At 31.8% G+C, this 20,950-nt stretch overlaps 1 protein-coding gene across 1 annotated transcript; it reads left to right on the top strand.

The window, feature by feature from the left end:
- The first annotated feature begins 3,764 nt into the window (after nt 1-3,764).
- Nucleotides 3,765-20,285, top strand: trk (trunk). Its single transcript, XM_016065114.5, has 2 exons — nt 3,765-4,995; nt 19,162-20,285. Exon 1 carries the CDS (start codon nt 4,246-4,248, stop codon nt 4,927-4,929), a length of 684 nt encoding a protein of 227 aa, XP_015920600.1. The 5' UTR covers nt 3,765-4,245; the 3' UTR covers nt 4,930-4,995; nt 19,162-20,285.
- The last annotated feature ends 665 nt before the right edge of the window (nt 20,286-20,950 follow it).

Here is a 20,950-nt window from a genome sequence, read left to right as displayed (position 1 = left end):
TTTATTGGCCGGGAAATCACGTGGTAGGATTCAGTTTTCCCTCATTCATTTCCATAGTGTTTTGGTTCTCACTAGCATAAAAATAATAAAAGTCATGAAAGTATTGTTTTTCTATAAATATTTTTATAGTTTGATTTGACACACATATAATTTAATAGGATAGTATTTTTTATTTTCAAATTTAGTGGATAACAATTGTAAAAAATGAGTGAAAACAATCCCACTGACAATGCGACGGATTTAAGATTATGTCAAGGTATGTCTCTTGTGAATATCAATTGATTGTTTAGTTTTCTCTTTCGAAATTACATTATGACGCATTCACATACATTATTAATACGAATACATTTTCAATGGCGAGACGATGAGGCAACCAAAAGCACTTCCACTGGTTCAAGAGGTCCACGAGGGAAAAATGCACAATATTACCGTGATTACAGAGCACGGAAGCGAGCGGAGCAGGAAAAAGAGTCGTTGAATAGAACTAGTGATCCTTCTACGACTGCTGATTCTTCTACAATTAACGTCGCAGGTTACGAAGTTTAACTTCTTCCGCGCGGAGGGACTCCATGCACTATTTTTATTTAAATTACTAAGCTGAAAATTTTTACTATTTTTTAACTCCGAAGTTAACAAAGTTCAGCATATAATTTTTTACAGAAAATTGCATAATTATAGTGTATGGGGGTAGTGGCAAATTTTTTTTTGTAGTTGCTTAATGGATCGAACAATTTTATAAAAATTTGTTGAATTGTTACTATTATTTAATTTTTCCTTATTATTGAAAACAATGTTTTTAAAGTAACAATAAACAGCCCATTTCCATTCTGTTAACATACCTAAAGGTAAAAAGATTTGATATCTTTATACAAAAACTATTGAGATCATTAAGAAAGTATTTTAGAATTTTATTAATTGATGTATGGCAAATGGGTCTGAGTTTTGTGCCTTTTATCACTAAATTCCTATAAATTCCAAGTTTTCTATAATATTTAAATTACCAGTAATGTATATGTAGCAAAATATTTCTCTTCTTCAAAGTGTCATTCATAACCGGGTACACATTAATCCTCCCTAAATTTTTGACGATATCATTATAATTATATATAGATCAAGAGATATTTAAAGCTTTTAACTATGTTAAAATCTTTTAATGGAAATAAAGTTTTTAAATATTCAAAAATATTAAAGTTAATAACGAAACATAAATTATCTAAATTTTTCTTTTCATTTCGGTAAATTTTACTCATTTTAGCTTTTGCAAGATCAAAAGAAAGAATTCTGAAGTGTTACATTCATAGAAGATAAGTTAATACTAATAAGATATTGAAGCACATCATTATTCTTAAGGGAGAAACTTTCATTGGTTTGATATTATAATGTTTATTAAAATCTTTCTCCATATAAGAAATAAAATTTACATTTAATTTGTTATTATTAAGAGAGTTTCAATAACTTCCTCGATTTGTACGCTTATCGAAAAAGTGAGTAAGTTGAGGAGTTATTAAAGTTGTATGCTGGGAAGGTATCGTTTAGCCCCATACGGCAGTCATTTTCTTCCTAAATAGAAATCTTCGGCTATATCGAAAATATTCATTTTAACACTATTAAAATCATGTTCTCTAAAATGATTCAATTCCAGGTTATTGATGATTTTTTTTCTCTTTATATCTGAACGGTGTTGATTAAGTTCTATTTTAACATAACATAGCTTATTATAATAAAACAATAGGTTAACATATAAATACCATTTTTAATTTTACAAACAGATTTCGAGCTATCGTTATTATGTGTTTTTCTTTTTTGTCAATATTAGGGCAAGTTTTACACCTTTTATCACCGCACGTTTAATAAGACGTTTTATTTACTGCGCACAAGCTGAAAAGTATACATCGAATTCATATTAATAAATACAAAATATAGAGAAAACAAGAAAAATTATTGAACTAAAATAAAAGAAAGCATTAAAAATAAATAAAATTAAAAAAATAATAAAAATTCGGGGAAATATATATATATATATATATATATATATATATATATATATATATATATATATATATATATAATATATATATATATATAATATATATATATGTATATATATATATATATATCAATGGATGGATAATGCAGCAAAAAAATATTAACTATGTAGAGTGAAGAGAGATGATGGAAATACTGAGATCTCATCTTCACGAATTCAACCTTAATGGAGGTGATTTTAAATATGCTAATTAATGAGTGCAGACGATATTACGAAATCAAGAATTCAGACACAGATATTTTGTGTGGATAAACACATTTTTTGTTGTTGACAGATTTCTCACCCTCAAAATAGGGGGGTACACTCAATCTGTGAAATAGGGTTATAATAGTTTGGTTACGACAGCAGTAGAAAGTTTAAATGTGCGATTTTACTTTTTTCTGCATATTTCGAGAACTTTTCAAGTGATTCGAAACATTTTTGCACGCAATTATAAAATTCGTTTAACCAAAGATTCTATAGAAAAATTATTTTCTTATATTTATTGATTGCGTTTTTTTAAGAACAGTCAATAGATTTTGAATTATAGCATTTTTACATCGTTTTAACGGATATAATTTCACATGACAAATTGTAAAATTTGAATGAAATCGAGAGAATTTTAATGAATAGAGAAATCCAATCGAGTCGTATGTTTCAAGTCGGATTTCTCAGGAACTATTCGATAGATTTTGTGCCCCAATGACCCTGTGAAACGATAGGTTCTCACGATTTTGTGTTTCGGCAGCCCTTAAAATACTTATTACCACAACATTAGTTACCTACTACCACAGTTCTAGTTGTGCTACTATTATCACAATTAGGTGGCTGCAATAATAGCTTGGCGATTTTTTTAACAGTATATTATTTAAATTTCTGTCGTAAAACATAATACGAGAAAAAGAAATATTGGTTTGAATTTGTTCAGCAACGTCTCTCCACAGCCTATAAGCTGGCCATTTTGAAAGTTTGCATACACAACTGCAAATTTCTGCTTCAATATAAATTAAACTAAGTAAGGAATTGTGTACGGCTTCATTTATGGAAATTGAATACATAAATGTTGGTGTGTTTTCTTTAGTAGCTTAGATGTCCTATTTCATTCAGTGCTCTTTCCTTTTTCATCCCTATGACTGTTTACTCGCTTGATTTTTCTTTAGTTCTTCGTCAAAAAGAAAAAAAAATCTTTTTATTTAACACTCTACGCATTAGTGTGTTACACACTATTAAGTGTTATATTTATTTTAGCACTTTAAACCAGCGTGATATTTTCTTACAAGGAATAAAAATCCTTCAAAAGTTTATTTCTTCTTTTACCGGCCATCGCATTTTAATGAAATAATAATAATGGAACAAACAGATGCTTAATGATCAATAATGGCGTCGTATAGTGCGTACTCAGATATTTCGACTGAAAGAGAGTAATTCATGAAATTTTAAAATGACGCGTTTATTTTTTTTCCTTCTCAAATCCATTTTGAAATCGAAAAATTTTTTTTCTTTCGTAACAGTGATTTTAAGAATTCGCTGTCACAGTGTGTGATATATTCAGACACGTGCACGCGTTTCATTCGAAGAATTTATTCGAGTTTTTTCTTCTTCTTCTTTCCAGCTATAGTTTCTTGTTTACAAGACGATCTCACATGAAAAGTTTTCTCTTTACTCTCTCTCCTCTTCCTTCCCTCCTCCTCCTCCTCCACTCTCAAAACCACTCTCTCTCTCTCCCTTCAGAACAACCATCATTTAGCATCGCAACTCCGCGACTGGAAGGTTCATACCTTTTGGCGCTCCCCCAACCTCTTCCCCGCCTAAACTCTACTCATTCATCCCCATTGCCACAAAGAAAAATAATAAATTTGCAAATGCTATTCACTTCAGTTGCAAACGATAATATACTCTGTTCGGTTGCAAGCGATAATGCTCAGTTCAGTTGCAAACGATAATATACATAATTTTAAGGTGCTCTTAGCAAATAAAGTGACTAACAAGGAAAATATTTGATTTTATTTTGAAGGTTAAATTGTTTTTTAGATTTATAAGTCATTTTTGTCGATTTCATAAAATGACATTTATGAATCGTTTTTAAATTAAAAATGAATGCAAACGATAGGTGATGAATCTTCGCTGAAGACATGAATTCCTTAAAAAGGTGTACATTTCGGAAAACGATACTCAAAATGGCTACTCAGAAACAGTTTTAAAAAGAAAGGGGATTCATCATGATTCATGCTGTGACGTGTGGCGTCGTTCTGTGTATTTTGTGTGTGAATTTTAGTGGTGCGTCCAGGAACTGGATGATGCGTCCGATGCCGTCGCACGATCTCCCAGTATTGGATTTAATTGAACCCAAAGACAAACGATACGATCCGAAGCCGGAGGATCTCAATCCTAAGCCGCTCAGGGATCGGATAGGTCGGGATTTCGACAAGGAGTATATGAGCGAGAGCAGACCCCTAGAGAGTATTCTGCATCCGAACGGGACAGTCGAATTCAGCTTCAAGCGTACCAAGAGGGGTAAACTCATACCCTCCTCTAAGATGCCCAAAGAAATCCGACATCTCCGACTGCACGCGATGAAGTTGCCGGATGGGAGTCGATTTCGCATGAAAGTCGGAAAGAAGATGCGACGCAAATTCAAGCAGATGCTGTGGGCCTACACTTACTGTCCGGTGGCCTACAGGTGGAAGGATCTCGGCATGAGGTTCTGGCCCCGCTGGATCAAGGAGGGATCGTGCCTGACCCTAGGATCCTGCTCCTTCCCCAGTGGCATGTCCTGTAAGCCCCACCGGTTCGTCAGAAAGACAGTATTCAGGTGGCACTGTCAAGACTGGGTGAAGAAAAGACACTGTAAGTGGATACCGGTTAACATACCCATCATCTCGGAGTGCAGTTGCAGTTGTTGAGTGTCGTGTGAAGGATTCGACAGCTAGAATCAAAACCAAATGTTCCATCATGGGATGCCAAAAACGGTGAGTCTTTCCTATTTCTTCCTACCCTTTTTTTTTTTTTACAAAAAAAAACAAGGCTACTACAGTTGTTGGGCAAATTATTAGACGCACTACGAAGATTCTATGTAAAATCTTAATTATCAGGTGATACTCTATACAGCATTATTGTTTTCACTCGACTGTTTGCACTTGTTTACGTTCCTGTATCCATGGGTTAAATGAGACGATACATAATATAAATATAGACTATTTATTATATCAGGTATTATATTAGTATATTCTAATAATTAGACCCAATGATGACAGTGTTTTAAATATCGCGTGGTCTTGCACGAGTTATTTAAAACACTGTGTGGCAATACTTTTATATTTAAACATGCATGCAATGGGTTTTTATTCGGGAGATTTTTCACGTACTTCCCTATTTGTATTGATTTTCAACGTACTGCATGACAATGACGTTCAACGTACTGCAATCTTAGAGTGCATTTAATAATTTGGCCAAGGACTATATTAAATCCTAAATTGAATGGTGTAGTGGAACGAATCAGCGGATTTTGTGGGATTCATATTATTGTGAATATATATAACAAAATGTCCGTATAAAATCGTCTTGTTTTCCAATCATGTCATTTTTCACGAATGAAACCAATCATGGTTTGATAGTCATTACCTCGTTCCATTTCAGTGGGAAACTCTCCCTTGTTTCGATAGATAGAAATACATCGGTTTCACTTGTCTCTGTTCTCACCCTCATTTCATTAACAAAAATGGTTTCATTAATAAACTTTTCAAACAAGTCTTTTATAACAAATAAAACTTATTTATGAAAAATAGGATTGTGATTTCCCCTCGGATTAGTAATACTGGGGATCTATCCTGGCTGAAATGTGGGCTATTTAACGGTGTCTCTCAAAATCGTTTCGCATAAGTTTCATTTCATAAAAATATCTTTTTTTTCATAAAAAATTTTCTACGACAAAACGAGTTCGAAACTAGAAAATAAAACCTTTCCGCAGTTTTTCTATAACAAATTTATTTTAATAAATATGTCTATAACAAATCTATTTTATACTTTGAATAACAAACCACTATTTTATGCATTAAAAAAGTTCCTAAGGTCCTGTTTTGCCGACTCAAGTAGGATGAACGTCTTTAAGACGTCTATTTATTATGATTCTAACGTCTATTCATATATCGGCTCTTATTGAACACTAAACATACCAACACTTAATCTATACCTATTTCTAACATAACCGGTTAAATGACCCGACTTTATGTTTCTTGACTGAATGTATGAAATATTGTTTTTTTAAGAAGGAAATAAACTAAAGAAAACTTTAGTATAATTAAACAAAATTGTATACTCTCAATCTTTATGTATTAAAAACACAAAGAATAAGAATTTTTTAATTCATTGCTCGACGCTTTTTTGACATGTACAGGGTGTTTCCATTGTGCATTTTCAGCAAACATATTTCTTCTAATTGTTATTATGTCTATAATTCTTATAATTATGAGAATGACGCTCTGGCAACTCTATTCCAGCTGTTCTCCACACTTTTGATATTACGAGGGTTGCTATTTATATTTCTCGCCTAATAATGAAAAAATAAATATGTAGGATCGAAATTGGTTTTATTGTTTTTCAAAATATTCTCCATGATGAACTTTTGCATGCGTTTGAACCAACTTTCAAAGCACTTTTTCCAGTTCGATTGAGGTAACTCCAAAACATGCGTTTTGAATGCATCAACCGCTTTTTCGGGGGTCGAAAATCGTTGTCCACGTAATTTATTTTTGATGTGTGGGAATAAGAGGACGTCATTGGGTGCCAAATCAGGACTGTAAGGCGGATGACCCATCAGTTCGATCTTTCGCTCCGTCAGAAATGCCTTTATTTGAGTCGATGTGTGAGAGCTCGCATTGTCATGATGAAGAATGATTCGCCTGTTCTTCTGCTTTTTTCGAATTTCTCCGATGACTTTTGGCAAACAAATGGTCGTGTACCATTCAGAATTGACCGTCCTGCGTTGCTCTAACGTCACTGTTGCCACATGATCGTTAATGCCGAAGAAACAGGCAATCATTTGTTTCGATGTGCTTCTTCCTCGAACAACTTTTGATGGTTTTGCCTCGTCTTGTAAGACCCATACAGTTGATTGCTGTTTTGTTTCCGGCTCATATGCATAGATCCATGATTCGTCACCTGTGTAGATGTTATACACAGCCTTTGATGTACCTTGAACGTATTTTTCCAACATTTCCTTGCACCAATCGACACGAGCCTTTTTTTGAGCGTTTGTCAGATTATGCGGGATCCAACGCGAACACATTTTTTTACGCTCAAATGTTCATGCAAATTTTATTGATGCTAGTCATACTAATGTCCAAAGACGCCTCTATCTCACGGTATGTCACATAACGATCTTGCTTTATCAGTTCACGCACAGCATCGATCTTTTCTGGCACAACAACGGATTTTGGACGACCTGCACGGGATTCGTCCTGGATCGAACATCGACCACGATTAAATTCGTTATACCAATTTTTTACAGTGCTGTAGGATGGCGCTTTATCGCTGAATAAAGAATTAAGTTCATCGAAGCACTCTTGTCTTGACAATCCACGTCGAAAGTCATGAAAAATTATGGCACGAAAATGTTCACGATTCAATTCCATTTTTTGAAAGAGAAGAACTTTTCAATTTACTGTCAACAACACAAATGAAGCTATAATGGTAAATCGTATGCTGAATTTATGTTTAAAAATATCAAACTTTCGATCAAAATCGTCTGCGGTCGCCTAGCAACACTTACTGTTGCCAAGGCCAGAAATATAAATAGCAACCCTCGTATATGAAAACACGAAAACAACAACATAATTCTCAGAACTTGATTGTTTTGACATTTTTCGGGGTAAAAACTAACCTAGGTAGTTAAAAATGATGTAAAGCTATCAAAATTAAACTTTCTGACATGGAAATGCCAATCTAAAACGTTAGGTACTTTCTTGAAATTTGAATTCACAGTTATTCTGACTGAACTCACAACAGTGTTTGCAGAAATGTGCAACTCATCGAATGGAATATGTTGAACACGCATGACATCGTCATTTCTTTTCCGATAACCTTTCATAAATTGTTCTCCCGGTCAAATGACCGGTCGCGGTAGGTATACGGAGAGTATTGTTCGAAACAAGCAAAATAAAAATAATAGTAGAATATTAACTGTTAGAAAAAGTCATGAAGTTAAATGTGCAAAAACGATAAGATGATAAGCACATTTTCGATGCAAAAGTTTTTAAACGGTCATTTGACCCATAATGGTAGTGTTAAAAATAGCCGGACTTGATTGTTTTTTCTTTCTAAAAATTTATTTTTCAAAATCAACATTTATTTCATTTATGACTCCTAAGTAAACTAATAATATCAGAAAAATATGCTATTTTGTTATTGTTTCCGTTCACTTAAGAGAGTCCCTGGCCAAATGATGACTCTTAAGATTCTATGTAACAGCTTAATCATACAGCGTTTATTGTTTTTACTTGTTTACGCTCCTGTATCCATTAGGGTTAACATTGTCACGCATTACGTTAAAAATAAATACAAATAGGAAGTCTATATAAAATATCTCCTGTATAAAAACGCATGTCTAAGCGCCTACAAACTCGTGCAAAAACATGTCATTATTAAAACACTACAGTGCGCCTAATCATTTGATCTAATTATTACAATATATTACCTGATATAATAAATATTACAGATTTACGCAATATACCGCCTCATTTATATAATATACAGTCTAATCGTTGAAATTATATCGTCTCATTTAATACAGGAACGTCAACAAGAGCAAACAGTCACATAAAAACAATAAAGCTGTATCGCCTGAGTAATTAAGATTTCACGTAGAATCTTAGAGCGAGTCTCATCATTTAGCCAGAGAGTGTATGTGAACCTCCATAACTCCCTCCAAATAATGAAATCCTCCTTTTTCCACTGGTTTAAATCGGAAAATAGAATTTGCCCGTAATGATACTCATTACATATACAATGAATAAAAAAGAACGAATGAAAAATAAATAAACGAGGTATTGAACAACCTTGATCGTTAGACAAAAAAATTTCAATACGCGCAATACTGAACAAACAATTATCTAGGGCTAAATATGCAGTGAAACCCTGCTATAGTGAACTATAGTGAATGAAATGTTTGGTCCCGTGCCATTGCTATATACCTATAATATTATTTTTTGTCGATAGATTGAAGCAAAAGAAGATAGGAAATTATGAATTTTTTTTCTGTCTTCTACTGATTTTTCTTCTCTTTATTTTTGGGTCATTTTGAAATGTCTACATAAAATACACATACCGAATTTTTCTTGTTTGCCTCTCGACACATTGTTTTTTACATTTTATGGGGTATTTATTTAAATAATGCTTCATAAAAGAGAGCAGTTCGGATACTCCCGGCTATAGTGAAGCGAAATGGCGTTCCATTGAATGTTCCACTGTTTTTATAATGTAACCTAAATGAGAAGCAAGATTCGATTTATTTATTTTCATCAAGTCTTAGGACGTTTCATAGTTATTACCCATTAAAAGGTAGTCCAAAACAACAAAAAAAGAAGGAAGAAAAAAAAAGATTTCTTATATGTTAACTATAGCTTTTCAGTTGTAGTGAATAGCTTAATTGGAAAAAATCTTTCTGTTGAGTCCTTCTTTCTAAATCGTGTCAACCCTCCTCCGGAAACACAAATAAAAGAACATTGATAGTTTCTGGAATTTCGGAAGAATGTTCATTCACACGAAAGCTTTTTCTAAAAAGATGTTAATTGGAAGAGAATTCAAAAAATGCGGAAATTTCATTCATTTATGTTGCTAAAGACAAACAGGGTTGACAATTCATATCAATAAATCGCGCTCGAACACAAATAAATATTCTCATGTATGTTCTTTCAACGAAAAATTTAATGTCTACCCGTTCCTTAAAATCATATAATTTGTTTCGAATTGAAATTTTGTAAACCTTCTTTTCACAACCATCGTAAAAAAAGAACAATTGAAAAAAACAACACAACTTTGCTTAACTTTTTGTTAAGCAAAGTTGATGACTTTGTTGCATACTGTTATGCAGTACGGTATTCAAGTAATTTTGATAATTTAATGCAAATAAAAGAATAATGCTACACAGCAATATTGTTTTGACGCTGCTGAAACCGGTTTGTATACTTTATGCTCGTGTATCACTTAGTTAACAGTGTAATGCAATACGTTAAAAAAATAATGTATTAATGCAAATAGGAAGTCTATACAAAAATCTCCCGAATCACACATGTGTTTAACTATTACCTATAAACTCGTACAAAACATGTCATTATTAAAAAACGTCCTATAATTTATTCTAATTAATATCATATACTCATATAATGCCTGATATAATAAATATTCTAATTTATTTTATCTTCGAATTTATATGATATATCGTCTAATTTACCCAATTAATACACGAACGCAAACAACAGTCGTGTAAAAACAATAATGCTGTATAGTATTACATGATAATTAAGATTTTACATGTAGTCTTAGAGTGCGTCTCATAATATGGCCACGGGAACTGTATTTGCACCTTAAAAGGATTCTTGGCACCAAAAATATGGCTTTTGGATCTCTCATGTCAGTTTGTCATTTTTTCGTATCTTTTTTTATTTTGATAATAGTGCGGATATTTTATGGAATGATTCAATAAATACTATTTAATAACAAGTCTATAAAGTAAATAATGAGAGTTTCTGGTTTTTCTGTTGAAATATTTATATGAAATTTTCATATTTTCAAAAGCCTTGTGAGATGGTGATGAAAAAGTCTAAAATCTACCTTGTTCCTTACCAATTTTTTTGATGAAAAAAAAAAGACGCAAAAAATCAACCTATTTTTTAAAATTTCATTCATAAATACAAGGAAGTCAAACAAAACATGATGCTCAAGTTCTAAGTTGAAATTTAAATTTTTTTATGTGTAAAAAACCATTTTATTGACCATCCGTTTACTATCCAGATTTATTTCGAGACAATGAAGTCTTTGTATAGGTTACACATCTTCATCAGCTGCATTACTTTCTCTCCAGAAAGCCATTTTTTTTTTTTAATGTAAAATCAACAACCATCGTATGTATACAATAGCACAAAACACGTCACACAAACAGCAAAACTCCCAAACAAATATTGGGTAAATTTCCAATCGCAGCAGATTATTATTTGTTTTCGCTTCCGGCCGAGTAAAAAGGTGATAAAACAAAAGATATTGACGAATTCTGATATGTCCGACTTATCTCGGGATCAAAAATATTTGCAATATACCCTATAGTTAACGCGGGATAATGAGGGAAGAGAGGGTAAGCACTGTTCTATGCTTCTTTTGTCCGTCTTTTCAACTACTTTCTTTTCATATTTAAACCTTTGAGATCAAGCAACCAAAGATCTTCAATATAAATATAATCTAATTTTCACCTTTTTCCTGAAAGCCTTTCAAAACAATATTTCATTCATAAAATATCAATTTTCATAAAGAACTAAAATATTCATTTTTTGTTTTTGTTAACACGATCTAGGCTTTGTTAACACGATAATTTTGTTGTTTTTGTTAACACGAACGCGAAGCAATCTCTCGTTTAAATGGTGCATTTTTTTTTTTTTTAAAAATTAGAAACCATCTCACTTCTTGTTAGAAACAGTCGATGACGTCATAGCTAAAAACCAATTACGAAACAGATCTGCATAAAATGAAAACAGAGATTCAGCATTAAATTTTGAAATGCTGCGACAAAACAATGCAGAGGATACAAAATTTTTGGAATGATATCGAAATAGTTATACAGTCCCTGGCCAAATTATTAGATGGACTATAAGGTTTTATGTAAACTGATACTATACAGCTGTATTGTTTTGTCGCGGCTAAAACCGGTTTGCACTAGTTTACGTTAGTGCATCAATGGGTTAACATTGTAATGCAATGCGTTAAAAATAAATACAAGTAGGAAATAATATACTATTACATATATATAATACCTGATATAATAAATATTCTATATTTATATAAATAATATATCGTCTAATTTATATTATATATATATATATATATATATTGCAGAAATTGTTATTTTATTATTCTGATGTTTATACTTGCCATAAATTTTTATTTGGCATAATTTTTACATAAATTTTGTTATTGCGGAGATATTTTTGATGTACAAAGCGCGAAATGAAAAACGGAACATCCTGAATAACTTTTGGTCCAATGATCGGATCTTTACTAACCGGGACTAGTTCCTAATAGTTCGAGTACCTGACCTTAAATGTACTCATTAATTCGTGTTGAGGAATTTTCGGTTAAGAAATCAGACCCCCCCCCCAAAAAAAAAAACGTTTTTTATATGAATAAACCTTTTTCTTCAAAAAATTTTTGAGCGAATTTTAGACAGAATTATAAAATTCGTTTATCTAATCCAAAGCTAATTCTTTTTACTCATCAGTTTTTATTATTCAGTTCAATAATGATAAAAAAATGTTTGAATTGTAAAGGATATAATTTTTTACATCATTTTTAAGGATGTCATTTATTATGACAAATTACAACATTCGAACATAATTTGACGAAGATTCTCGAGAAATGAAATAAAATTTTTAAATAAATCTGATAACGAAGAAATTTATTTGACAGATAACAATCAAATTTTGTATTTTGCCATTTTAAATTACATTCATTAAAATGAAGGAAATTTTTTTTTATACTTTACGATTCAAAACTTTTTCGGCCATTAGTAATAAAAATATTGAAAAATAATTAATGATTCAAAATAATTTTTTGAGTGGAAATATCATTAGCTAAGCGAATTTTGTATAATGGCTCTCCCAAATTTTTCTGTTTACTGAAAAAGCTGTGGAGGTCTAAATACTCAAAAAGTTAAATTAATTTGGCGGAGTCGAAATTTTCGAACGTTGACCCAACTGTATTTTTGAGATGGCTGCTACTTCCTTATTTTGAAGGTCCGAAATTCAAAACCGTCGAAGAAAGGGTTCGTCTTGAGCTGATTGATTAGAATATTTGATGCCAAACCATTTTGAGTTTTAGCACTTGAAATGTTTGATTAATAAATCAAAAGTTTTCGAGGAGTACCGTTTATTATTTTACGCACTGGATTACGTTCAGAATAGTGTTTTGATACAAATTGGATTCGTTACATAGCGGAGGAGAAACTGACGCATTGGATACTTTTTTTCATGCAATGTTTCACCTCTCGCCCCTTGCTGTCAGGCTAACCATGAGAGGTTCTCGTGGTCTTCCTCTCCACGTAGCGCAAATGCGGATGAGTTCCATCGAAAAGTCCTCCACGAAGGCAAAATTTCTCCCAATACTTGGTCCAAGAATCTTGTCTTCTGGATTGTGTTCAAAATTCCAAGGCTACGGAGTTCAATGACAGTTATTAAAAAAAAGAGAAGAAAAAAAAGTGTTTCACCTGAACAATGTCCAATAGTTCGCGGGTACTCCGCCGGCCGAAGATTCCCCTAATGGTGACTGATGCACGTTCAATCTGTCGGAGTCGCGAAGTTCTCCTTCTTCCCATAACAAATCAATACCTCTGGGATCCAGGAGTTTCCTTGTCTTCTGGATGGGGTTCAAAACGACAAGGCTACGGGAGTTGAACATGAGTAGTCGTAAAACCCACCTGGGTCACCTGTTCAACGACGAATATATATATATATATATATATATATATATATATATATATATATATATTATCAAGAAATAATATTAGGGTTGTTTAAAGACATGATGTTGTATCCAAAGTTCATTTCCGTACTTTCAATTCATTTTAGAGTGTTTAAACCGCCTTTTATATTCCATGTCTTCAAATAAATGCGTCATCTTAAGTAAATAAGAGGATAATCATGATGAGAATACCTTTATTTACTTTCCTGACTCTCCTATTCAGGAAGGAGTTTCCTCATGCACACCATTCTCCTCCAGAATTCAACGCTATTCAACAAACTCATCCAATTCTAACAAAAATTTTGAATTATTTTTTTTTAATTTTTTTATCCGTATAAAAACTCCGGTCGTTTTTGTTTTTTTTTGAAGAAATTTGAAGAAAAAAAAAAAAAACAATTAGTTGCTAAAAATCGAATCAATTTATTCTATGGAGTCCTGCTTTGCTGGGACATTTTTCAAGTAAAAATGGCTTTTGTTTTACTACCCACAGTCAAATGATGAGAGGCACTCTTTTAAGATTCTATGTAAAATATGAATTAACAGATGATACAGTTTTATTCTTTTCACGCTGATCAAACCTTGTTTACGTTCGTCTATCAATGAGTTAAATGAGACGATATATCATATAAATTCGACAATTGGATACACGAGACAATGTATTGTATAATTAGAGACTATTTATTACATCAGATGAGTATATTATTTGACCCGATTATGAGAGGTATTGTAGTGTTTTAAGGAATGACATGTCTCTGTATAAGTTTATAGGCAATACTTTTTATTTAAACATGCATAGAATGGGTTTTTATTCGAGAGATTCGTATACTTATTATTTGTATTTATTTATAACGTATTGCATCACACTATTAACCCATTGATTAGACGAGCGTTACCAAATGCAAAACAATAAAGCTGTATAGAGTATCATTAAGATTTTACATAGAATCTTAGAGTGAAGTCTCATCATTTTTCCAGGAACTGTATAGTCTATAAGATTTTAAACAAACAAAAAAAGCCAATTAGATTATTCGAGATTTTGAAGATTTTAGGGTAAGTAGAATTAAAACTATTTTTTAAAAAAAAAGAAAGAAATCGGGTCTTTAATGCCGCGCCTTTATTTAAAGAAAAGAATTATTTTTGTGCTTACGAAATACCAAAGGTATTGTGTGACTTTATTCCTATTTTGAAATAAAGAAATTGTATTTAAAATATCCATTCCAGAATATTATGAAGCCATTCAACAACACAGTTTTAGGTACTTCATTTTTAAGAATTAGGTCTGGCTGAAATTTGTGTAACTATACGAATAGTCTCCAGGTATCCACCGCTCTTACTTGTCGAAGACTATCAAAAAATGTCCGGAAGGGTTATAATCTGTTTCATGGATTCTTTTAATCCCACCTTTTCTCAAAAATGATTCGCCAGTTTTTGATAGCGTTGAAATATGAACTCTTAGCGTGTCTCTTACTTGTTAGTATTGACAAGGATTCTTAAAATATAGACTCGCCCCCTTCTCAGCTTTAAAAGAAATTTCGTTCACATCTCTCTTCAATAATTATATTTTTAAAACATTTCAATAGAAATGTTCTAAATGGCAACCTCTCTCTCAATTATTTATTTATAAACCAAAAATAGCGGGATAGATAAATTTTTTTTCAGCAATTAATAAATAATTATTATTTAACGAGGAAAAATGCAAAATAAGAAAAACCCACTTAAAATAGCAGTGACTGTTGAAATAAATAGTAATTTCAGTGGGAAAAAAATTCTCGCTAAACTTATAATTCAAAATTCTTATGAGCTCATCAAATTGCAATTCTGTCATTGCAGTTGATCAACCCACACGGTTTTCTTTTATTGCAAGTTTAACAGCTCATAATTCTCGAACTAATAATCGAATGGAATTTTTTTATTTTTTATTCCATTGACCTCCTTGTCTATTTTTCTACACAACTTCGACCTTTAGATGCGCTACACATCTTACAGATTTTGTGCAGTAAGGCAATGTACAGCAAAAACAATTTTTGAAAAAATTCTCAAAAAAGCATTTAAAATTGCAATAATTTTTGAACATGCTGGAATTTATATAAATGATTAAAAAAAAAACTTTGCGATAAGTTTATAAACATATTTGTCCCGTTCTGCGCGTTCATTTTTTTAAACTTGCATTCTTTATTGTTGTGGCAGTATTTTTTCACACGGGTTTAATGGTCCTCGAATCGAATGTTCATTTTTTCCTTTTAATTCCTCTTTTTTCTACGTCTTCTGACGACTTTTTAACATTGAGAACGTGGTGGCAATGACCACAATTATTTCTAAAAATAGAGTCCAAAACGCAAAAATTAAGAATGAGAAGGTTTCCAATATTCGTACTGTTAAATTATTTTATTTCCATTTTCTTTTTGACGATCAAAAATTTGAAACTTGGAGGGGGAAGTGTTCCACAAAAGTACTTTTATGTCTCAGTTTTTTGTCAATCAGTTGCCTACTTTAATGTGGATTTCAATAATGTATTGCTTCTTGATAATTCAGTGATTTACTCATCTGCACAGTAATGTATGGACTGAAATTATTTATTATTAAATAATAATTAAAGTGATACCCTGAAGGCGTCCGAATTTTCCTTTTGTCACGAAAATGTTCGCACTAAAAACCTTTTTTCAAATAAAGCAAGAACATTGCAGTTACAAACCTTTCATTCGAAAAGTAGTGTCACTCAGGTTCATGATGACGTTTTGGATGACGTCACACTAGCGATAGGATGTCCATTCAAATTTCTACACAAGGTGGATTTCAGCTGAGCACAACAAGACTTTTGCAATCTTGTAATGAACATAGATTTAAGATTACCTTGAGACTAGCTTTTCCATGAAAGGATGTTTTCACGCTTGAAAGTCTAGAGAAGGTTGTTTTTCCGAGTTTTTGGATGAGGGTCGCAGATCTCGTTTTAAGGTGGCTTACCCGACATTACAAACCTTTTGAGGCTTTTACATGAAAATGTTTTTTTCTGACCTTATTTTGCTATTGGGGATAGTTATTCGATAATGCTAATCATTTGAAGTACACACATAACTCATGCATCGTCAGACAGGTGAATCGAACAACTCAAGTTCCAGAATGTTTTCATGATACATGTTCTGTATTAATCGAATTGTACATTGAAACTTTTTTTATTTATTTATTCCATTTTGATAATTGGGAATCATTTGAAATATTCACTTTTCGGAAGAAAAGTGATTGTTTCGAACAATTCAGAATTTCAATAAAATCAAATAAATTTATTTAAATAATTATAATGAAAGCAATCATTCAAATAATTTTAAATTTTTATTCAATTTCTAAAACGATGTATATCAAATACAGTTTTAAATAAATGACTGTAGGTACCTAATCTTGGCGACTGCTTTTCTGAGTGGTCGCCAACACTAGCATGGGGTTCTTTTGTCATAGATTAGTATGGACTTTTAACAACTTTGATGATAACGCGATCGATTAACGTCGCGATGTCAACACGAACGATATTTATCCAATTTAACTAACCCGAATAAAATGTATCAACTCACACAATACTAATCGTATTCAATATGATTTTCCTTATGTATACAATTCGCCATAGTATCTCCTTCATATGTATTGATAATAGTGCGGTAATAGTTATTAATAACGACATTCGATGCGTAATGGCGATACTTCACTCTAGATCAACGGTTCCCAAACTTTTAGGCCATGGAATTCTACGTAAACAACATTCTCTCGGCTAAAACTTAATAAATAATTGTGAACGTTATAAGAATATATTCAATTAGAGCAGGGTTTCTTAACCTGTGGTTCATGGACCCCTAAGGGGTCCATGAGACATATTTTAGGGGTCTGCAGACTACTCCTAATTTTTAAAATGTTTGGAAGCCTACCCATTGCTTGTAAAGCGAGCTATGGCAGCTATAATTCCGTTTGCTACAGTGAATCTTTCCGAAACGGGATTTTCCACACTTGTGACAATAAAATCAAAACATCGAAATCGATTGAATGTTGAACATTATATTATGCGCGTTGCTTTGTCGAATGCCATCCCCCAATCCAATTTATTAATTAAGGAAAAGCAGCAGCAACCTTCACATTAAAAATTTAAATTTTAAAAATTTTGTGTACTATTAAAATAATAAAATTAAATGTTTTCTAATAATTGATGTTTTTTGCAATAATTTGTTTCACAGGGGGTGGTCCGCGACTTCTTAAAAAATTTTAAAAGGGGTCCATTATACCAAAAAGGTTAAGAAACACTGAATTAGAGGAACGTTTTATCATCTTAAATTATGTCCGACAGTTGCAGAACTAGATCTAGTATAGTTATTCTGGTGAAATTGAAAATTTTTAAAATAAGCCTAATGATGGTTCTTAAAAGAACTGCTATAAACGTTGAAAATCACGGAAATAAATTTCTTTATTTCACTTATTTTGATTAGAAAAACGCGATAGGAAATACTAATGTATAATTCTAAATACTTATTTTTTTTCATATAAATGTTTATATTTTTTCATAATTTGTTCAATAGAGTGTTATTAGAAATATTATATTTTCCTTCAAAAAAATACCTATTTTATTGGTATCAATTAGTTTCATAAAAGGAACCGTAATATTCATTAAATTTTCAATTATAGGTTGGATCTAAATATAATCAGAACTCTGGTTATAAAAAGCACAAATTCACGGAACCCTGATGTTCCGCGGAACACCATTTGGGCTCTGGGTTGCCCGTGATCTGAGAATCCTCTTCGCTTCATGATGGTTTCTATAACGGAGAAAAACTATGTTCTTCACACGGTGCGTAGCGTCGATTTTCGTTGCCGTGGTTTTCGCATTGTTCTATTAAACGTTTTCACAATTCATTCAACCACAATCCATTTCGGCGGTTCGTAACGTATGATAGCATCCATCATGCTTGATGAAATACTTGGGAGTCTACTGAGCTGGGTTTGGTGAGATTCTTGCATTCTCGTGTGCAACTCTGCTGCATTTTGCAAAATATTCTCCACTTCAGGCTTCATTTTTCATCCTATGATATCGAAGAGAAAAATACATCTATCATTTTGTAATGGCCGAGACAATCAAGAAAAAGAGTTCTTTGTCAGAAACTAGTTATTTTATCGTGATCCTACAAGGTCTTTGAAAATTATTTTGCATTTTTTGTTAATGTATATAGCGCTTGAAAATATTTTTTGAGTGATTAAAAAGTACTTAAAAGGTGCTTATTTTTATTGAGTGATAAGGCTACGCACCCTGTTCCTTTTTATGAAATCTCATTATGATGTGCTTGTTTTTACTATGGTAAATAATATTTTAATTGCAAGCTTAGTGTAAGTCGATCGAAATAATGTTTTAACCCCACAAATAATTAATCGCATACTTTATTTTTTAGGTTGTCAGCTTATGCAGAACTTTGTGCAGTTCATCATTTCCCGCTAAGTGGCCATCACTTACAAGTAGTAGTAGTAGTTATGTAAGATGCGGTAGTATTTCAATGTCAGTCTGGCATTATTTAAAAACGGTGTCCTTTTGCTGTCCTCTTCAAGTACAACAGAAAGCAACTCTCGGTGATGTTTATGTGTGTGGGAGAAAAACAATATGCATTTTCAACACTATTTTCTTAGATTTTTATGTTATTTCAAAGATAAATAATTTGCTGTGATATTTGCATCCAACATTAAGTGATTATTTTTACATCATAAATTATTTATGTTACATTTTATTTTCTTTAAACACCATTTTGTAAATAATTTTTGTTTCACTCATTTTCATTTTATACAGATATTTATTTATTGCATAGATGTTTGTTTTTATTAATACAAAATTCACTTAAAAGTTGCTGTCGTGTGACTGTGAAAAAAAGTATATTTAATTTTACCCATCATTATTGAAAGTTTCATTTAGTTTACTAGGTGATCTATTGTGAACTGCAAAGACACCATTAGTATTTTTTTTATAGGTCTTTTTTTTTAACTCTAAAAAATATTTTTTTTCTCAGTTCAACCGCTTCTTTTCCAATTTTTTTAAGGAAAAAAAATGCAAAAAATCAACCTATTTTTTATTTAAGTAATAAATACAAGGAACTAAAATAAAACATAATACCCAAGTTTTAATTTGAAATGTTTTTTTATGTGGAAAAAACATGTAATTGACCACTATCCAGAGTTATCTCGGTCAAATGAAAAAAACATTAAAATATTAGTTTTTAAAGTAAGGAATCATACAAAGTGATACTTTCCAAACGCCTCTGATACGCTATTTTATGACTCTTTCCTATGCAAATTCTGCAAAAATCGTATATGCACGAACCACGAGTGCATTCCCACAATCCAACAGCGAATAATTTTATTTTTTTGCTTATGGCCGAGTCAAAACGTGACACATTCTGCTACGCCCGAGTTTTTCCGGGATAATAGATATTTGCAATGCATACATACCCGAGTTAACTCGGGACAGTAAGGGAAGCGGTTAATTTTTTTAAAAAAAATAAATTTTTTCCTGTAAATTCAAATAAAATTGAAAGATGTCATTTATAGATGAAAAAAAAAGGTGTATCTGCAGTTTTAACCTACTCATAAAAAATGACTTAAGTTTATACTTAAAAGAAGAAGAAAAAAAATTCTACTACAGCAATCAAAGATCGGGAATCATCAATTTGTATTCAGAGGTCGCCATACTGAGGAAGAACGTTGTCAATTCTCCATTCATTTTAAAGTGTAGAGAAAAGAGAGTTTAGACAAACCATGAAGTTTCAAAGGCTAAAAAGTAAAATATACAAATGAAAATAAATGATGAGAGGATAATTTGGAATAACGCAACAGACTTCTAATATTTTGTTTGCATTTTAATATTTTGAAGAACTTCATGAAGGTTTTCCTGAAGTTACTTTTTCTTTCTTTTAAAAGAAGGAGAAAGAGGCGACTCTTCCTCGTGCATCATCCTCTCACCATGTGATTTAAATCTCAAAGGTGTTGAGCCTAATCACTTCTTCCAGAGTTACCGATTTACGGAAAATGATTACAAAAACTTAGTAATATGAAATATCAAATACAATAGTCACTGACTTATTGAAAAAAGACACTTTTTAAAGCATTTCGCAAAGAGCCAAAAATCTTCTTTATTTTCTAAATAACCTGGTAGTTTTCTGCAATGAGCCCTCTTACTTTTAGGTTAATTAGATA

This window comes from Parasteatoda tepidariorum, chromosome 5, assembly GCF_982258835.1.
Source record: "Parasteatoda tepidariorum strain Cologne lab strain chromosome 5, Ptep-v5.0, whole genome shotgun sequence".
Lineage (NCBI taxonomy): Eukaryota > Metazoa > Arthropoda > Arachnida > Araneae > Theridiidae > Parasteatoda > Parasteatoda tepidariorum.
This window is presented reverse-complemented; position numbering and strand designations above follow the sequence as displayed.

Excerpts from the sequence above, each read along its gene's own strand:
- trk (XM_016065114.5), top strand. The coding sequence starts at position 4,246 with ATGATTCATGCTGTGACGTGTGGCGTCGTTCTGTGTATTTTGTGTGTG.